At 46.5% G+C, this 18475-nt stretch overlaps 1 protein-coding gene across 3 annotated transcripts in view; it reads right to left on the reverse strand.

The window, feature by feature from the left end:
- Positions 1-18475, reverse strand: part of Ptpn3 (protein tyrosine phosphatase non-receptor type 3) — a 128173-nt gene that overhangs the window by 55837 nt on the left and 53861 nt on the right. For all 3 annotated transcript variants that reach the window (XM_045131259.1, XM_045131262.1, XM_045131261.1), the window contains exons 6-9: positions 14531-14575; positions 10156-10208; positions 5264-5384; positions 3844-3931 (exon numbers count right to left, since the gene is read on the reverse strand). In XM_045131259.1, coding sequence (XP_044987194.1) covers positions 3844-3931; positions 5264-5384; positions 10156-10208; positions 14531-14575 — 307 coding nt within the window. The remainder of the gene's footprint in view (positions 1-3843; positions 3932-5263; positions 5385-10155; positions 10209-14530; positions 14576-18475) is intronic.

Below are 18475 nucleotides of genomic sequence, written 5' to 3' on the forward strand. Positions count from 1 at the left end.
TAAGATAATGAAAAATTGCAAGTGTATTAATGACTCTAAATCCAACAAAGAGATAAATGATTATAAATCTGATGTACCTAACATTTACTAAGGACCTGTGTGAGCACTGTGGAAGACAATAAGGAAACAGAAGGGAAACAAACTTGAGCTGTCCTTTGAGTCACATACATTCCTGTTTCCAATTAGATATTGTGATTGTAAAAATGGGATAGGAGCTGGAGATATGGCTTGGTGGTTAAGGCACATGCCCGCAAAGCTTAAGGACCCAGGTTCAATTCCCCAGTACCCACATAAGCCAGACGCACATGGTAGTGCATGTGGCACACACATTCTATCTGCCTCTTTTTCTCTCAAATAAATAAATTTTAAAATAGTTTTTAAAAATAGGGTAGCTGGTTACAACTGTGAACCTTTGGCCCAGCTATGTGATTTGGAGCTTGGAAGAGCCTATGTTTTCCCTTTTGTATTAGAAAGATTATAGATCCCTCCTCAGTTTGATCAGGCTGAAATTACAGAAATAGAACAGAGTTGGGCATAAGGAATTCTAGAACAGGACTTAGTTGGCATGTGTCAGGTGTAATAAGTGCTCACTCTATTTGGGGGTGGGGTTCATCATTTATAAACCATGATGGAATAAGGAGAGGTGCAAAAACCAGTCAGGGAAATGGTGCACAAGGAAAGACCAGAGTATTCAAGACAAATGCCCAGCTGGAGTCACATGCTTAAGCCAAGCCACACTTGCATGGTAACATCTATGACTGCCTTAAACATAACACCTGTCGCAACACAGGGAGATGAACAAATCAACAAAAGAAAGCAGAGCCAAGTGAAACAGGCAATACGAGAGTGGCCAGGTGGGCCAAGGACTGAGTCTCAAGTTGGGCAGTTCTGTCTCTCAGTCTGCACTTCTGTCTGCCCCAGTACTACCCACAGTTACTATTTACTAAATTCCCATGCCAGCAGCTGGAGAGACGGTTCAACGGTTAAGGTGCTTGCCCGAAAAGCCTAAAGACCCAAGTTTGATTCCACAGCACCCATGTAGAGCCAGATGCACTAAGTGGCACGTGCATCTGGAGGTCATTAGCTCTGGTGCGTCCATACTCACTCTCTCTGTGTCTACCTCTTCCCCTTCCCCTCAAATAAAATAAATCACTCAAATAAAATTCCCATGCCAGCCCCATATCCCACTGCAGACGGCAGGGCCACACGGCCAGTTCCGGCCGGTGTGCTCTGAGCAGCAGTGATGGGTCTCATGTGGGTAAAGCGCTGAAGCGCTGGGTGTCGCCCTGCAGCTGCGACAACAAAGACGCCACGTGGGAAGACAGTGAGGCTGTGAAGCCAGCAGCCTAGGCTGCCAAGCTACCACGTGGCAGAGGCCACCCTGTAAAGATGTTGGGGATCACTGCAGGTGCTGAACTACTGAAAAGCTCCAAGCGGTAGGCACCATGTTACTGAGACGCGGGGGTTTAGTTCACCTGGTGTAACGCAATACCTCCCCTCCACACACACCTTGGGGGGGTCTCAGTCAGACAGCTTATCATCTGCCTTAGAACCCTGGAGGGCCTCTTCTTTTCGATATATGGTCTCCACATGTTGAATGGGTTGGCCAAGGTTGGCCTCAAACCCAAATCCTCCTGCCTCACCTTTTGAACCCTGGGGTTACAGGTATGCATGCCCCTCTTCGCCTGCTTTGTTTGTTTCACTGACGACTCTGGGGTCAGGGAAGGCAAAGCTTACATTAACTCTCACAGATGGAATAAAGCCCCATTTTGCCACTGAATAAGACTCTCCAAACATTCTATTAAGGACAAAATATTTGAAAAGGGAAATAAAACGTAACAGTTACATCTCCACGTTGTTACTCTATTATGTCCAATACTTTTTCCTGCCTTAGTATCCACGCTATATCCTGCCTCACATGATTATTATGGGGCAGAAGTAAGGCAAATAAATAAAAATGTTTCTATAAGTTTCAAACATAGTATGTTGAAAAAATATATATGTATATATTTGTGTGTGTGTATGTGTGTGTATGTAAATTTTTTTGAGAGAGAAAAAGAGGCAGAGAGAGAGAAAAGAGAGAGAGAGAATGGACATGCAGGGCCTTCAGGCCCTGCAAACGAACTCCAGATGCATGTGCCCCTTGTGTGAATTTGCGACGTTGCAAGCTTGCCTCACTGTGCTTCCTGCTTACATGGGACCTGGAGATTCAAACATCAGTTGCCAGGCTTTGCAGGCAAGCGCCTTAACCACTAAGCTGTCTCTCCATCCCTGGAATTTTTTTTAAAGGCAAAAGATTAATATAACATGAGAAGAAGCCATGGTGTATAGATGTAGCTTTGTATAGTTCCCTCAGCTTCCACGGGGCTTAGCTTTCTCGCCTATAAATGATATGAAAATCAATTTGACAAAGTTTCCCTAACTTAAAATGAGATCTTTTGTTGTTGTTTGTTTTGTTTTGTTTTTCGAGGTAGGGTCTCGCTCTAGCCCAGGTTGACCTGTAATTCACTATGGAGTCTCACTTTTTTTGGTTTTTCAAGATAGGGTTTCACTGTAGCCCAGGCTGACCTGGAGTCTCAGGATGGCCTCAAACTCATGGCGATCCTCCTACCTCTGCCTCCCGAATGCTGGGATTAAAGGCGAGCGCCACCACTGCCCAGCTCTAAAATGAGATCTTATGATTGCCTATGAAAGCACCTGGGACAAAGCCTATCCCATAGTAGGCACTCAATTATATTTGTTTCCTTTTGGTATGATGTGTCGGCCAGTGTCTGGTAGAAGTATCAGCGTGTGCTAGGTGTGGTGGCGCACGCCTTTAATCCCAGCACTCGGGAGGCAGAGGTAGCAGGATCGCCGTGAGTTTGAGGCCATCCTGAGACTCCATAGTGAATTCCAGGTCAGCCTGGGCTACAGTGAGACCCTATCTTGAAAAACCAAAAGAAAAAAAAAAAAAAAAAAAGAACAAAGACAGAAAGACAGATCAGCATATCAGCGCTGAAAGGTCAGCCATGACTAGACAGTGATACTGGGGCCACGCACTGAAACCGCCACTTGCGTGCCAAGGGGCCGCTGTGTCACGCTCGTCTATCAGTTTCCCCTATGTAAAAGGGGAAAAGTTGTGATACCTACGTTATGGCATCATTGGAAGAAAAAACCGTCTATTGACACATTTGTTCATTAAGTTAGATATATCAGGCAATTCTATTAAATGCATCACAAACAGTTTAAAATGTTTATTACATTTGACAATTCTGCCACCGTGAGTTTTTAAATTAAATTATAGAGTCCAACTGTAATTTAAGCAGTGCTTAAGACTAAGTAATCGAAACCTTAGCTCATTAAACTGTCCCTTAAAAATGATTTATAATATAACATGAAAGCAGAAGGGGGACCATTTTAGAGGTTGAAGGGGACTATAAGGAGGAGGGAAAACAAAGGCAGATGTAGAGTGAATGTGAGTGAGTACAATTACATACATACAGAAAAACGGCATATCGTTATTTTATACACTTAACAAAAATGTACACAAAAGATGGATTTATACACATTTTACTTGCTTAGCCATAATATGGAATAGTCTTTCAAATGTTTCAAGTTTCCAGTATCCTGGTCCCTCAAAAGGACAATCTTCTAGTATAATGTCAAATGTGAAAAAAGCAATTAACCAAATGACCAACAAAGCAAAATTCACAACAAAACTTAATAATCCTCCCAAATGCCTTTTAATATGTTTTAGTGTTAGTTATAATGAAAAAGAAATAGTTCTATCAAGGAAGCTTACAGAGTTTTACGATTTGAAATTAAAAAGGAATTTCCTCAGCCAACCCTGCCAAGGATACGTACTCTCCCTCCGTGCAGCTCCACGCCGTAGAAGTCGAGGGTCCGTGCTATATTGATGTAGCAGGATTCCGCCTCGGACTGCTTTAGCCCACTACAGAAGACACGAGAAAATGCCAAGTTCACACAATACAGAAGAGCAACTGCTGGTTTTAAAAATTAAGGGTGTCTGGAAAATGTGATGAACATTCCTTTAAGGTTACTAAATGCTACTCCCAAATGCTCTGAGTCTAACCCTAAATTCTACCAAAGCAGGTTTTTCTGTCCACCGAATCTGGCCTCCTCTGGATCCCTCTGTTTTCAGAGAGAAATATACCCTACTTGGTGGAGAGAACACTTTCTATCACCTTTCAAAATTCCTACCCTAATTGTGCCAAGTCGCTCAGTTAATGGGTAATCTTTCATCTTTCTGCCTGACTGTTCTCTCCACAGTGGCCTCACACTTCAGACACCAGCAGCCCTGTGCTATTTTAGGACGCTGACTTCTGCCCGAGGAGCAGTTCCAGGAGAGAGGACTGGCAGCGCCTTCTTAGAGGGGACACTGGTCACTTGCCCTTCACTTTTATGGCCTTCCCAAGAAGCGAGAGGTCTCCTGATGGCTGGTCCTTTGGGTCAGCGTGGCCCTCATCTGACACGATGGGAACAGCTGCCATGACAGCTTTGAGGCGCGTGGGGAAAGGGGAGAGGAGACTCTGGAGCAACGTGTTTGCTGGAGGTGAGCTTACCCTGAGACAGCTTCCCCTCCAGAGGGCCTGGCACTGCCTGTGTGCAGGAAAGCAGCCTTCACAGACTAAAACCCATGGGTACCCAACCTGTCAGCATTTCAGTCCACTTGTCTGTCCCACTCAACTACACCTGGAGGAATGGCCTGTTTTTGCCAACAGGATAAACAGGTCCAAGTTTTACCTGATGAGGTCAGTTTATGAGGCAATCAGGATGGTTTAGTGGTTAAGGTACTTGCTTGCAAAGCCAAAGGACCCAGGTTTGATTCCCCAGGACCCACATAAGCCACATGCACAATGTGGCACATGCATCTGGAGTTTGTTTGCAGCAGCTGGAGGCCCTGGCATACCCATTCTCTCTCTCTCTCTTTTTCAAATAAATAAATAAAATTTCATAAAAAGAATGGGCATTTCCTTCAGGAATTGACGAATTTCAATGATATCTTGAAAAGAACACAGAAGCCAACACCTTCCTACTGCATTGTTACACTTCACAGAAATGCTATGATGCCAGGTATTTCTGTTGCCATCACAGCTCAGACAGCAAACCCACTCCCCATCTGTACAGAGAACCACGAGCCAAGGGAAGGTCAGGCGGGCATCAAACACAAGGAGATGTGGTATCTGAAAACACCCAGTCTGAGTGTCTAAAGCAGAGCTCCCAAATGCCACCTTCCACCCCCACACATGCATACAACCCACACCTGTGCTGCTCATGGAGCGATTCCACCTTGGTTAAGAAGTCATCGCTTTGATCTGGTATGAACTGGCTGTCGGCAAGATAGCCTGGATGATGTATGGAAGAGTTAAAGTCTCCAAAATGAGCTGTTAAGACACCGAGAGAGAAAATCGTAATTAGCTTTGCCTCTTCAACAAGGGGTGCAGTAACAAGCATTTAGATGGCACTGCAAGAACAACATTCATTAGAAACACTTCTCATAAGCTCTGTGCCACGTGAGCTTCTCATTTGCTCCCAGCTCTATGCTTCTAATCTGAACCCTTGCTGGGGGGTGGTCCCATGTAAGTGTGAAGGTGGCAGCTGAGGTGGGGAACCAAATGTTCAATAGTGTGCTTAAAGGAAATCCCCGAGCTGCCCTCCCACAGGGTACCCAGTGGAGAAGCATTAGTCATCTCACTGAAGCTGTTAAAGAAGAAACTGAGATCCAGGGAGAAGGGACCTATCCCTATCACAGGGATGTCTGCAGCAGAGACCAGACAAGGTGATCTGAACCCATGGGCCCCAACCACTTCACCAGCCTGCCTTTCCATCCAGAGAGCCCATGTCCCCAAAGCCCAATCAAGTGCTATAGATGATTTTCCTGTGAGTGAAAGCTGAATCCTATTTAATGTCCTCTATTGGTTTCCATAGCTCAAGGAGACTCTCAGGGCTCTTTATGTGGTCTTCCATCCAGCTAGCTAGCAATCCCATCTCTCGGTTTCATGCTGCAGGCACAAGCTCCGAGGTCTTAGTGAAGTCGCTGACAAATGTTTTGAACTCAACACAAGACCAATCAATCTCCCTGCCAGGTGGTTTTCTCAAGAAATCTTAATCAGCTATGCTGGGCGGAGCTCTGTGCTAGCCACTAGAGGGAAATAACATTAAACAGCCACCTATGTATTTGTGAAAACGTGGGTAGCTTCCACACTGATTTCAATGGCATCTCACCAAGGGCCAGGATACCCCACCGTGGGTCATGCTTTTACCCCATTAAACAGATAAGGACACAGAACAAAAGACAGGACCTGCTGCAGCTCGGCCACTAGTTAGTTGGGAGCCTGGATGCTGAGCACAACGGTGCCAGTCTTCCCTGCCTGCTGTGCCACGTACCCCAAACTCCCTATCCCAGGTCCCCACGCATGATGGAGCTTCAAGACATCAAGATGCCCTGGGGTGGAGGAAACAGTCCTTTATGCACTGTTCTTCCAACTCCAACTTGGCCTCAAAGACTCTTCCTGGGAGTCAGTCCTTTGATGCTTTTCTAGACTTCTTCCCCATCCCCTAAGCAGTAGAGTGGATCTTCTGCTCCCCAAAGTGGGCCTCGTGGCTCCTTGCGTGGCTTCCCACCAGTGTGGAGATCCTTTGGGAAAAGCAGTGAGTTTCTCCATCTTGAGGCTAATGCTGAGCCTGTGTGTGGCAGAGGCCCAGAGAACATTAGAGAGTAATTACATACTTCTAAATCCTTCATTCTCTGCACCCCAGAAACCCTTGCTAAGCCATCAGCAATCTTTCATCCCCATGTTTTTGTGGGTACTTTAAGTACAGAACATTTCATTTTTTATCTGTGTGAAAATGTGCTTTGGGGCTGAGGAGATAGCTGAGGGGGTGAAGGGCTGCCTTGGAAGCTTGAGTTCAATCCTCAGAACCCATGTAAAATAATACTAATAATCCAGGCATGGGGAAGTGTGCCCGTAATCCAGCCCTGCGGGGGTGGGGGAGGGAGAGACAGAGAGATCCCTGAGGCTTGCTGGCCAGCTAGTCTAGTCTAACTGGTGAGCTCCAGGCCAATGAAAGAGCCTGTTTCCACAAACAAAGTTATCAAGGACCACACACGAGGTTGTCATGAGGCTTCACACACCACCCCCAAGGAAGACAAGTGGACACACACAGACACATACACTTGAAGAAAATGTGCTCTGGTGAGCTGGTCACTGGTAGGATTTAAATAGTAGATCCCACGTTAGCACAATTTAGTAAAACGTGTCAGATAAAATGGAGGCATACCTTTTGATGGAAGGATTAGCCCTATAGAAGCACATGTGGAGTACACAAATGTGTGCAGACTTATGACTGAGGACAAAGAACTATTCTGTGACCTGTTTGCCTGAGAACCCATCACGTTGTTAGCATGACAGGAATGCCAGGTCTCCCACCACAGCGAGTTTGCATGTTTCAGGCACTAATAACTTTTTTTTTTTTAAGGTAGGGTCTCACTCTACTCCAGGCTGACCTGGAACTCACGATGTAGTCTCAGGCTGGCCTCCAGCTCACAGTGATCCTCCCAGCTCTGCCTCCTGAGTGCTGCGATTAAGGGCGTGTGCCACCATGCCCAGCAATACCTTTCTTTAGCTATTACCTGGTCAGTCTTCTGCAGAGAGGAACCTGACTACAGAAGCTTGAAACAGGGGCTGGCAATTACTTCTTTAATTTTTCTCTAGTTTACTGCTCATCAGACTTTTCAGACTGGGGTGGCATGAAAATCCAGCAAGAGTTGGCATTTGCAAACACCAGGCACTGCTCCAGGAGTTTGATTACGGTCACTCATGTCATCTTTGCTACCACCCCATGAAGGAAATACTTTTATTCCCCCACATGTTAGGTGAGGCCTAAAAGGCCCAGGTTACGCAGGTGTTAAGAGGAAGAGCCCAGTAACACGGCGTCGGCCTATGTGCTCACTGACTCAGTGCTGGTTCACTTTTAGCTATCTCATCTTTACATATATTACTTAATCTGAACCAAGTAACCATACTAATAACAAGGTAGCACAATCATCAATGTCACGCTTCCTTTTTCAGGTGGGAAGCCTAAAGTTCACAGGAATACCACACAAGTGACAATGGAGTGGGGTGGGGGGATTATATCAAATGTGGTTTTCTCCTTCCTTGAGATCCTGCTCTCAGCCTCACGTTCTACCTGTAAACAGCCAACCTTCTCTGTGCTGACTACCAGAGGGGAGCCCCACAAGTCTAGGGACTAATGAGCATTCTGATTATGGCTATGTGTCATAGAAATTACTCAGATTACTGTGATTACTGTTATGTATTAGCTGTGGTTACTGTATGAGCACATTACAAGATTGGGCCGATTAACTTTCCCTCACAAAAGGCGAGTGGAGGATCATCAGAGCCTCATCTCGCTCCCTCCTGCCCTCTGCTAGCTACATGGAATCGACCCTGGCGGCACGTGGTCGTGGTAGGTGTGGAGTGAGTGTACAAGGGGTAAAGCTGACTAAGTGGGGGGCTCCACTTATGCAGCTTTCAGTGGGTTGGTCATTCATGCTGGGGTGGGACTTTCTGGGGATGCAACTGTTTTTGAGTCACTCATTTTCCTATTAAGTAACCCCCCATGCACACTTCTGTAAGTTAAATCACATAAACTCATTGGTTCACTCAGCTGGACTTGGATGGAATCACTCCTACAGTCTCTCCCTAGTGCCTTGTCTGGGGTGAATAGACACTGGTTTATGTCTGTGCAGGAAAAGTCACAGGCTGCTAGTTTCCAATGTGGCTGCAGCCTGCTGGGTCTGTCGCAGATGGGCCACAGGGAGAGGACAACCTCTGAGTTTCCCACCAGAGGAAGAGAGGAGACAGATGGTGGGTCTGTCTTCTTGTGACCAGGCTAGCTGCGTGCTCAGTCGTGAGGTCGGCCCTGGCATGCTCCTCCTCCACATCTTGGTTCCATGCAGGTGGGCAGGTGTGCCGCATGCAGGCCCGAGCACCCTGCTCTCACCTTGCTACCTGTTTTCTGGTGCAAGGGGAGGGGCATAGTTGGGGCCTCCCCAGCAGCCCAAGTCTTTTGCCTTATGCTTCTCACACCCCAGTAAAGTTGGCAACTTAGTCTACACCTGCTGTGAGGCCCCATCGATGTGCTCCCCTTAAACACCTACATGCTGTCAGTGGAAGAGGCTTCTGGAAAGGTGGAGGGGCTTCTCCTGAGCAGGTGGGTGTGCTGCACTGGCTCCAGCACACAGCTAACTGTCAGGTGGTATTTTAGCTTTCACAGGGCCCGGCACTGAATATGCTCGACAACGTCTTGCCGAGAGGATGAGCAGAGTCCTGCTCCAAGTTGGCGGAAACTCCAATACGATAGCCAGTTGCTGCATGTGACTAATCCAAATGGAGATGTGTGGAAAATATAAAACCCAGATTGGCTTTCAAAGGCTTAGTATGAAAACAAAAGCAGAATAGCTTGGTAGTTTTTAGGCTGGTTACATACTAAAATGATAACATTTATGAAATATTGGGTTAAATAAAACAAGCAAAATTAATTCCATCTGTTTTATTTTTACCATTTTTAATGTGAGTACTAGACAACTCAGAATTACGCATGCAGCTTTCAGAGCACACTTCCACGTTATAGTGGACGGAAGTGTCATAGACCAACATATAACCCACTAGCTACACTGAAACTGAATATAAATTCACAAGGTCCCAGTCGTGCTTTAGACAGGCACCAAGCAAGGAACAGGAGTAACTTCCCGCAAATTCCTTCACCTAACTGGGTCTCAGTTTCCATGTTTAGAAGAGGTGACTGATATAAATATTGTTCCACTGGGGTTTGTATGGAGATCAAATCCAAATACCTGGGCAAAGGCTCTGGAAAATGTCATATGTGATAGCTGTCTGCTATTTCATGGCTCCCCGGGGAAAATTATGCCACACCAGAGCTCATCTGTGCCTTTCCCCTGCACCTCTTTCCTTCAGCCACCACCACCAAACAGAGGAGAGGACAAGGTGTGTAAAAGTGGGGCTATCCAGAAAGCCAGAGATGTTCTCCTCCCCAGGACGCCTGGGGAAGAGGAAGTCCATCAAAGAGGAGGCCTTCTCCATACACTGGTCAGGACCTGTCCAGTCACTCAGCGCTCCCTTCAGGACTTACATTGTACTGCATAGGAGGCCAGAACCACCGCCGAGTTCAGAGGGCAGGTTAACCTGTCAGGGGAAACACGCATTAGACAAGTCAGAAGATCCAGCAAGAGCCCCAGATACTCAACGGATCTCGGGTAGCCCGTGCCTTTCTTTTCTTTCCTTTCCCTTTTCTTTTCTTAACTGACTGGTAAAGGCAGCTACAATACAAATCAATCAGCATATGAAGAGAATAGCAGCTTTTCTTGTTGAAAATCATAACCATTACAAATACCATGAAGAAAGGTTTAATGTTGGACAGTTATTTGCTAGTTAAAAAATGGTTGACTCATGGACTAGAAAGATGGTTCAGTGGTTAAGGTCCTGGTCTGCGAAGCCTAAGGACCCATGTTTGACTCTCCAGATCCCACGTAAGCCAGAAGCATAAGGGGACGCAAGTGCGAAAGGTTGCACATGTGCACAAGATGACGCTTGTGTCTGGAGTCCGACCGAAGTAGCTGGAGGCCCTGGCGTGCCAATTTTCTCGCTCTCTCATAAATTAAAAAAAAACAACTGGTTGGCTCCTATCTGTAAGAGGAAAAGTGAAGAAATTATATTGGAGACCAATAAGCAGTCTTTGTCTTTCTAGTAGACATGGGACTATGGCTCTGATAATATTCGTGAGGTCTAAGGATTCTACCTGAGCACTGCCTTTCTGGAATGATGATGTCTTATTCAAAGGGAAAGTGAAAGGTGCTTTGCATTTCAGCACTTGTAATACCTCAATTAAATTTTCTGGCTATAATTAATTCCTAAGCCTTTTGACTTTTCTAAAGATCTATAGGGTTCAGCAATTTGCCTAACCCTCTGTCTTCCATCAATGACTAGAAATCTATAGATTTTGCACAAAGTGGCCTTGATACTCATGACTTCACAGTGGCTGATGTTTAACAGGAGAAAAAACGATGACATCAAAACAGAACAGACTAAAGGGAGGGGATTATGATCATGGTATATTGTTTATATTTATGGAAGTTATAAATAATATTTCTTAAAAAAAGAAGTTTATAGTTTGAGATAATTTTTTTCATTTTCCACTAACCACACAGTCCTCCCAAACCCTACCAGTGACACCACCCATCTTTGTGTACTCTTTTCTCCACTCCACCTCGACTTCATGGCCTGCCCAGCAGCTCTGGCAGCAGATCTGGAGCAGGGGTCACTGGTGGAAGAGCTGGCTGGGAAAGAGCAGGGGAGGAGCCTGAGAAAGGGAGGCTTCCCTAATGGCAACCCCGGGAGGCAGTAGGATCCGAGAAATATCTTCCCAGCACCTCTGTGGCCAGTGGAGAAAACACGCAGTTTCCATGCAGCCCATTCAGTTCCCAAGCTGTGAACCATCCCACCTGTCCACCTAGTCTGGTTGGGCCCCCCAACAAGCTTCCTTTCCTGTCCACTGGGCTGGTGCTGGTCTTGGAACTGCGTATGTGGTTAGCATCCCAGATTGAGGAGGCCTGTCATCCCTCAAGTGACTCTGTTCCTGCTGGAACTGCCTCTCTCCAAGTCTGTGAGTGTGTCCTGGGGTTGCTCATCATCTACGCACTCGGCACGAGCCAGGCCCGTCGTGGTAGAGCAGGCAGAAACGAGTAGAGCTTTCCTACCAAGATGGGCTTCACTTAGCAACTAGCCACTGTCCTTGCAGGACCAACAGCAGGTGAAAAGATCTGGGAGTCTAAAGCCGGGCGTGGTGGCACACGCCTTTAATCCCAGCACTCGGGAGGCAGAGGTAGGCAGATTGCCGTGAGTTCGAGGCCACCCTGAGACTCCATAGTGAATTCCAGGTCAGCTTGGGCTAGAGTGAGATCCTACCTCATAAAAAAAAAAAAAAAAAAAAAGATCTGGGAGTCTAGAAACAGGCCAAGGAAGTGTTTACTAGATGGAAGGAATAACTTTATAAAGCCTGAATGAAGGAGAAAACATTCCAAAGAATGGCTGGTTTTCAAACTATGTACCACAGCTCACTGACAGCCTGTGCTCTGCAGGGTTCAATGTACTCCGATACACAGTTCTTTCTCTTTAGACTTCAGGGTTTCCTCCTGAAGGGCTCAGCCTGGACTTCCCGTCTCCACGGGGAGGAGACAGTGTGCCTGCAGCACTGGCGGTGGCGGACAGGTCAACCAAGTCAGGGCATTCGACATCCAGGGGAAATGCTAATTGTGCCACATCCTTGGCTGCAAATGGTGTGACACACCCCAAATGAGTTGATAGTAGAGACCTTCCCAATGAAGTGGTGAGGGTTGTCACCTGCAGACCTGACAGGACATTCCAGAAAACAGGGCCCTCAACAGATTTCTTCTGGTTCATACAGAAATACCAAGGTGTATCTTGTTTGGGGAAGAAGAGTTCTAGTGTTTGGAGAGAAAGCGTGGGAGCTGAGGGAGAGTGCTTGGCCTTCATGGCTAGCACATGTCAGCACTTGGCTCAGAACAGGTACCCTCAAAGAATGTGAAAAACTCTCACAGAATTTACAGAATACTAAAGTATGTATGTAGAACAGACAGACGGAACAGGTTTCTGTGGTGACAGAGAGCAGCAGCCCAGGAGAGGGTGGAGCATTTCAGCCTGAGGTTACCCTAAAATATAAAGAGAGCCTCACAAGAAGGAGCCCCATCCCCCTCGGGGTGGTGGTGAGCAGGTCTACAGAAGGATGTACAGAGAATCACAATGGTCTTGGACTCTGTGATCACGAAACAGTCAAAAGCAACCCTATCTTCAAGAAGGCTCTAGTCTCTGGCTTGCAGGTCTACGCCAGCTTCTGCCCCTTCCACCCGTACTGAAGCCGTCTTCTTCTCGCTTCCTTTTGGGAACGCCGAAACCATCTTTGTGAATACGGCTCTCACCATATCCCTCCAGTTTTGTTCTGTTTCGTTTTAACATCTTTTTAAATTTTATTTATTTATGAGAGAGGGAAGAAGGGGGGGGGCATGCCAGGGCCTCTAGCCACTGCAAATAAACTCCAGATACATGTGCACACTTATGCACCTGGCTTTACATGGGTACTGCGGAATCAAACCCAAGTCCTTGGGCTTTGCAGGCAAGGCCGTGTCTTTACTGCTGAGTCATCTTCCAACCCTTCCAGTTGTTAAAACCCTTCAGCTACTCTTCTGTATGGATGTGAGACGGAAAAGTCTTTTCTGTTCTCCTCCTTGTTCTCCACATGCCCAGCTCGGATTGGGGAAGGGGTCCTCTTGCTGCCCAGGGAACTCCATTTATTTTATTTTTTATTTTCTTCACCAATCTTAACTCTGGCTCCTTTCCCAGCAATTCAGAGAGAGGCCATAGCAGCAACAGAGCTGCTGAAATCCTAGGTCAACTGTCGTCCCCACTGCCCATGTTGGTCTTCTTGCTTTGTGGGCGCTTGCCTTTTTCCCCAGCCAGTGTCAGCTCCCTCCTGGTGCCGCTCCCTGGCGACCCTCCCAAGTAGAGCTAAATTCACCGGAGAATGGAAGCAGATGTGACTGTTTTCTTTCTTCAGTTTCCCTGTTGCAGTTTCTTTCACACGTCATGAAAATACTGAAGATTTGGAGGGACTCTGGGATCATTGGCTTGTCCCTTCTGGGCCATTCCCAGATACCTTCTGTTAGAGGTTTGAATGAAATGTCCCTCACAGACTCATCCATTTAAATCCCTAATCCCCAGCTGGTGGCATTATAACCTTTAGGAGGCGGAGCCTTGCTGGGGCAGCGTGCCACTGGGGAAAGGCCTCAGTATTGCAGCCTAAGCCTGCTTGCTGCTCCATCTCTACTTTCTCCTTGCTGGTGTAACAACAGGACGCTGCCTGTCTGCTCCGGCCATGCTTTCCCTGCCGTGACAGTCTTTCTTCCCCTGCCCTTCCTAAAGCTGCTTCTGGTCAGGGGCTTTGTCGCAGTAACGAGAAAGGAAGAGATACATTTTACAGCCGCTGATCTACACCTGAGGTGCTGACTCCAGGCAGATGCCCACGCGTGAATAAAATCCTTCCGAGATGAAGTCATCCATGGTGTCAGGGGGGCTTTGAAGCGACTCTGATCCACATCTGATCTGCCACCCTGAGTGAAGCCCATTCTATACTCAGGGAGCTTTTCCTGCTCTTTAAATTTTTCTTAGGCCTTTGCTAGAAAGATCACTGTATCTTTTTGTGTGTATTAAAACTACAGTGACATGAAATGCAGTTTATTGATCACCAATTTCTCTAAACCCAGACTGAGTTAAAAACAGATGCCCAAAGCTGAAGCTTCTATTGTACAGAGTATTGTTATCAACATCCCAGCCTCTTTAAATTTAATATTACTGCCAAGAATGCACACTCATTAGACTAAAGCCAGGAACTTGGTTAGTCTGATAGGAAAAGAAGAATGTAAAATTCTCATTACCTTCCTTCACAAATATCCATCTTCAGTTGTAAGAAATACAAATGCCTATGAAACAATTGCTTTTGTTAGTTCATACTCATATAAAAATAAGTAACAACAACAAAAATTTTGATGAGTCAAGGACAAGGCACACACATTTGAAAAGCAGAATATGTGCAAACAAACCTTTACCTATTTCCACAGTATTAGCTGTACACTAGCAGGTGTTTTTTTGTTTTGTTTTGTTTTTATACACTGCAAACAGCTGCCCTGTGCCAAGGAGAGAAGAGCAGGGATGCATGGGAGAGAAGTCATCTGCCAAACACTGGCTGGTACGGCTGTCAGTGGGCACTCCCGCCCCTAGCCTGGGCCTTGCTAGCCAGGCACAAGGACCCACCAACAATCTGTACAAGCGACCATCACAAACTCTTGGGGCCATGGTTCCAAACCCTGAGCTGGCTCCTTCCCTGTGCATGAAGCTGCTAAGAGGAGGGGCTGGGAAGATGCCTCCTTGGCTGGGCTTTTGCCTGTGGCCCTGGAACTGAGGATGCCATGTCTCAAAGTTGCTGGGCCCTCAGGCTGCGTCTGCACCATCATCTGCTGATGAGCAAGACGCAGAGCAGAGGCAGCTTCGAAAGCCCCGACATGCCCTCGGCGCGAGTCGCTCCAGGCCCCTCAGCCCACGGCCGGCACCTCTGCGTCGGGGTCGAAGGCGGAACAAGGAGGCCATCACGGCCCTCAACCGGCCAGGGAGCGTCCTGGAGACGTTTATATTTAGGAACGCGCGGCATACATGTGACACTTGGCACCTAGCTCCCACTCTTTTTTAAAACCCAGATTCAAGTGGGATTGACATTCCAGGGTCTGGCCAAGATGACAAAAGGGAAACCTCTTGAAATCTAACACTGACGGCACTGAAGTGCCCGGGGCAGGAGAGAGATCACTCAGGCAATTTAATCAAATCAGGCTCATATTCCTTGGGGTGGATAAAGGTCAGGGAACTGGCTTCTTTTTTTTTTTTTTTTTTTCATTTGAAACTTGACTACTTCAAACAGTATTATTACTTCTCATTTGCAATTTGGGGCTGGGTACCAGGTATTTTGTGACTTTCCTCTTCAATTAATGACTAATGTCTCTGTGAAGTTGGTACCTCCATCTAATTTTTTTCAGCTAAGGAAGCTGATGGTCAAATAGGTTCCGTGGGGTTAGCCTGCCTTCCTTTACACTGGACATGCTGTGAGTACTCTCTTTATGCTCCATTTGAATGACTAAGAAGCTTAGTTAGGATCTATACCATCACTCAGGTATAATATCTAACTATCAAGACTCTCTGTATGGTGTTGGACACTGGACACCGAGAGGTGGCACTGGAGGCATGTGCAGACCTGTGGTGGCTCATGTCCTTGTCAACTTGACAGGATTTAGAATCACCATAGAAACATACCTCTGGGACTATCTATGAAGGTGTTTCCAGAAATGTTTAACCGCAGAGGGAAGGCCCACCCTGCATGTGGCGGTACCACTCCATGGGCTAGAGTCGTAGAATGCATAAGAAATAAAAAGAGCCAGTGATCTGAACACTGACGCGAGCCCTTCTCTGGCTCCTGACTGCGTACACACTGTGACCAGCCCCTCCCGCTCCTGCTGCCATGCGTCCCTAGCCATGACGGGCTGCATCCCGTGAACTGTGACCCAACACAAGCCCTTCCTCCTATAAGTTCCTTATTGTCAGGCATTTGGTCATGGCAACGGGGAAAGGCGCTGATACAATACACATGCTGATTCACACCCACTCACACTATCTTTTCCAACTAAGAGAAGATAACCAGTCCTTTCTAGTCTGTTTCTATGTTTATCCAGGCTAACATTCAACCAGAATTAAGTGTTCTCTCCTCCTACAGTGCTACTGAGGGAGAGAAGACAGAGAGGGTTATAGATGATCCACTGATAAAACCTGAGCATCCACTGACGAGCCCAGCTAATGAGGATATTTTCCTAGGGATGTGCAGGTCACCATTCACCAAATGCCACCCGGTAATATGCTGAGCAAATGTTCTGAGTCAATCCTATGAAATCTCATAAAGATATTAACATTGCAGAATGGAATCCAAACTTAGGAGAATGACGTGGGTACCTTTAGGAAGCTTAAGTCATAATTAGACATTGCTAGCAAGTGGAATTCTGGTCACAATGATCCATATTTGTCAGTAACAGCAGTTGTTCACAATAAGACATTTCATTAACATAGAAATTAAGGAAGGATGGCATGCCTGACCTCAGAAATGTAACTACTTCTCTGAGCAGGTATCTCATCCAGGCCCTCAACTTTAGGAAACCAGCAATGACTGCCTGCTTTTCTAGGTCATCCTCAATAGGAAAACCTACCAATACTGTTTTCTCTACTTCCCTTCTTTGCCTTGGGAACCAAATTTCCTTTAAACAACAACAACAACAAAAAAAAACTCTCTTGTTTGGATAGGCTGCAAAGCTGGCGCCTAAGAGGCTATTCTATGCCAGGAATATAGGTAAATCCTTTATCTAAGTTTACAAACACAAACAATCAAGCATGTATATTAATGGTGGAATACAAGTGCTAAAGATCAAGTAGTCCTGGCTGTTCCCAGCTGCTGCCTCAGCTCCTGCTGCAGTGGCAGAAATCGGGGGCCTGTTGCCCCTAAGATGGCAGTTATAGTTGACTGCATACTGTACTACCACCCATCTAGAGATGAGAGGTGGTAATCAAAAGCCTACGCCGGGCTGGAGAGATGGCTTAGCGGTTAAGCGCTTGCCTGTCAAGCCTAAGGACCCCAGTTTGAGGCTCGGTTCCCCAGGTCCCATGTTAGCCAGATGCACAAGGGGGCGCACGCATCTGGAGTTCGTTTGCAGAGGCTGGAAGCCCTGGCGCGCCCATTCTCTCTCCCTCCCTCTATCTGTCTTTCTCTCTGTGTCTGTCACTCTCAAATAAAGAAATTAAAAATAAATTAAAAAAAAAAAAGCCTACGCCTGGGGCTGGAGAGATGGCTTAGCAGTTAAGGTGTTTGCCTGCAAAGCCAAAGGACCCAGGTTTGATTCCCCTGGACCCAGGTAAGCCAGATGCACAAGGTGGCGCATGCATCTGGAGTTCATTTGCAGTGGCTGAAGGCCCTGACATGCCCATTCTCTCCATCTGCCTCTCAAATAAAATAAATAAATAATGATTTTTAAAAAGTCTATGGCTGGGAAGGTTATAAGCCCTAGGGGAGAAGCCACTATTGTTGTTTGGCTAAATGAATAAATTATGCCCAAGAACTTGCCCTTGAAATATTTATTTTATTTTTTAAAAAATATTTTATTTATATTTATTTATTTGACAGAGAAAGAGGGGGAGAGAGATAGAGAGAATGGGCACACCAGGGCCGCCAGCCACTGCAAATGAACTCCAGATGCATGTGCCCCCTTGTGCATCTGGCTAACGTGGGTCCTAGGGAAGCGAACCTGGGTCCTTTGGCTTTGCAGGCAAACGCCTTAACCGCTAAGCCATCCCTCCAGCCCTGAAATACTTATTTTTATGTCCAGACGTTAGTGCTGTTCTCACTTTTGGTTAGAAAAGTTTCTCTTTTCAGATGATGGTGACCAGTGGGAAGACTCAAACTCATCTAAGTGCTGAGAAGAAGTGACGGCACTAGCTGAGATATCTCCATCATAACCTGCGAGGCTCAGGGACCGCTGAGGAACAGGTGGTGAAACAACGTAAGAGCCAGAGGATGGGAAGGACTGCTTACAATGCTGTGTTCTGGACACAAAGTGACTGTGGCATTCATGACTGTTGTTACCTGCACAAGACCTGTGTCATATTGGGCCCATCAACATGTTGTCATGGATGATTGAGGAGGGCAAAAAACATTAAAGTACAAGAGGGGGCTGGAGAGATGGCTCAGACGCTAAGGTGCTTGCCTGTAATGCCTAACAATATGGGTTTAAATTCCA

Source organism: Jaculus jaculus, chromosome 1 (assembly GCF_020740685.1).
Source record: "Jaculus jaculus isolate mJacJac1 chromosome 1, mJacJac1.mat.Y.cur, whole genome shotgun sequence".
NCBI lineage: Eukaryota > Metazoa > Chordata > Mammalia > Rodentia > Dipodidae > Jaculus > Jaculus jaculus.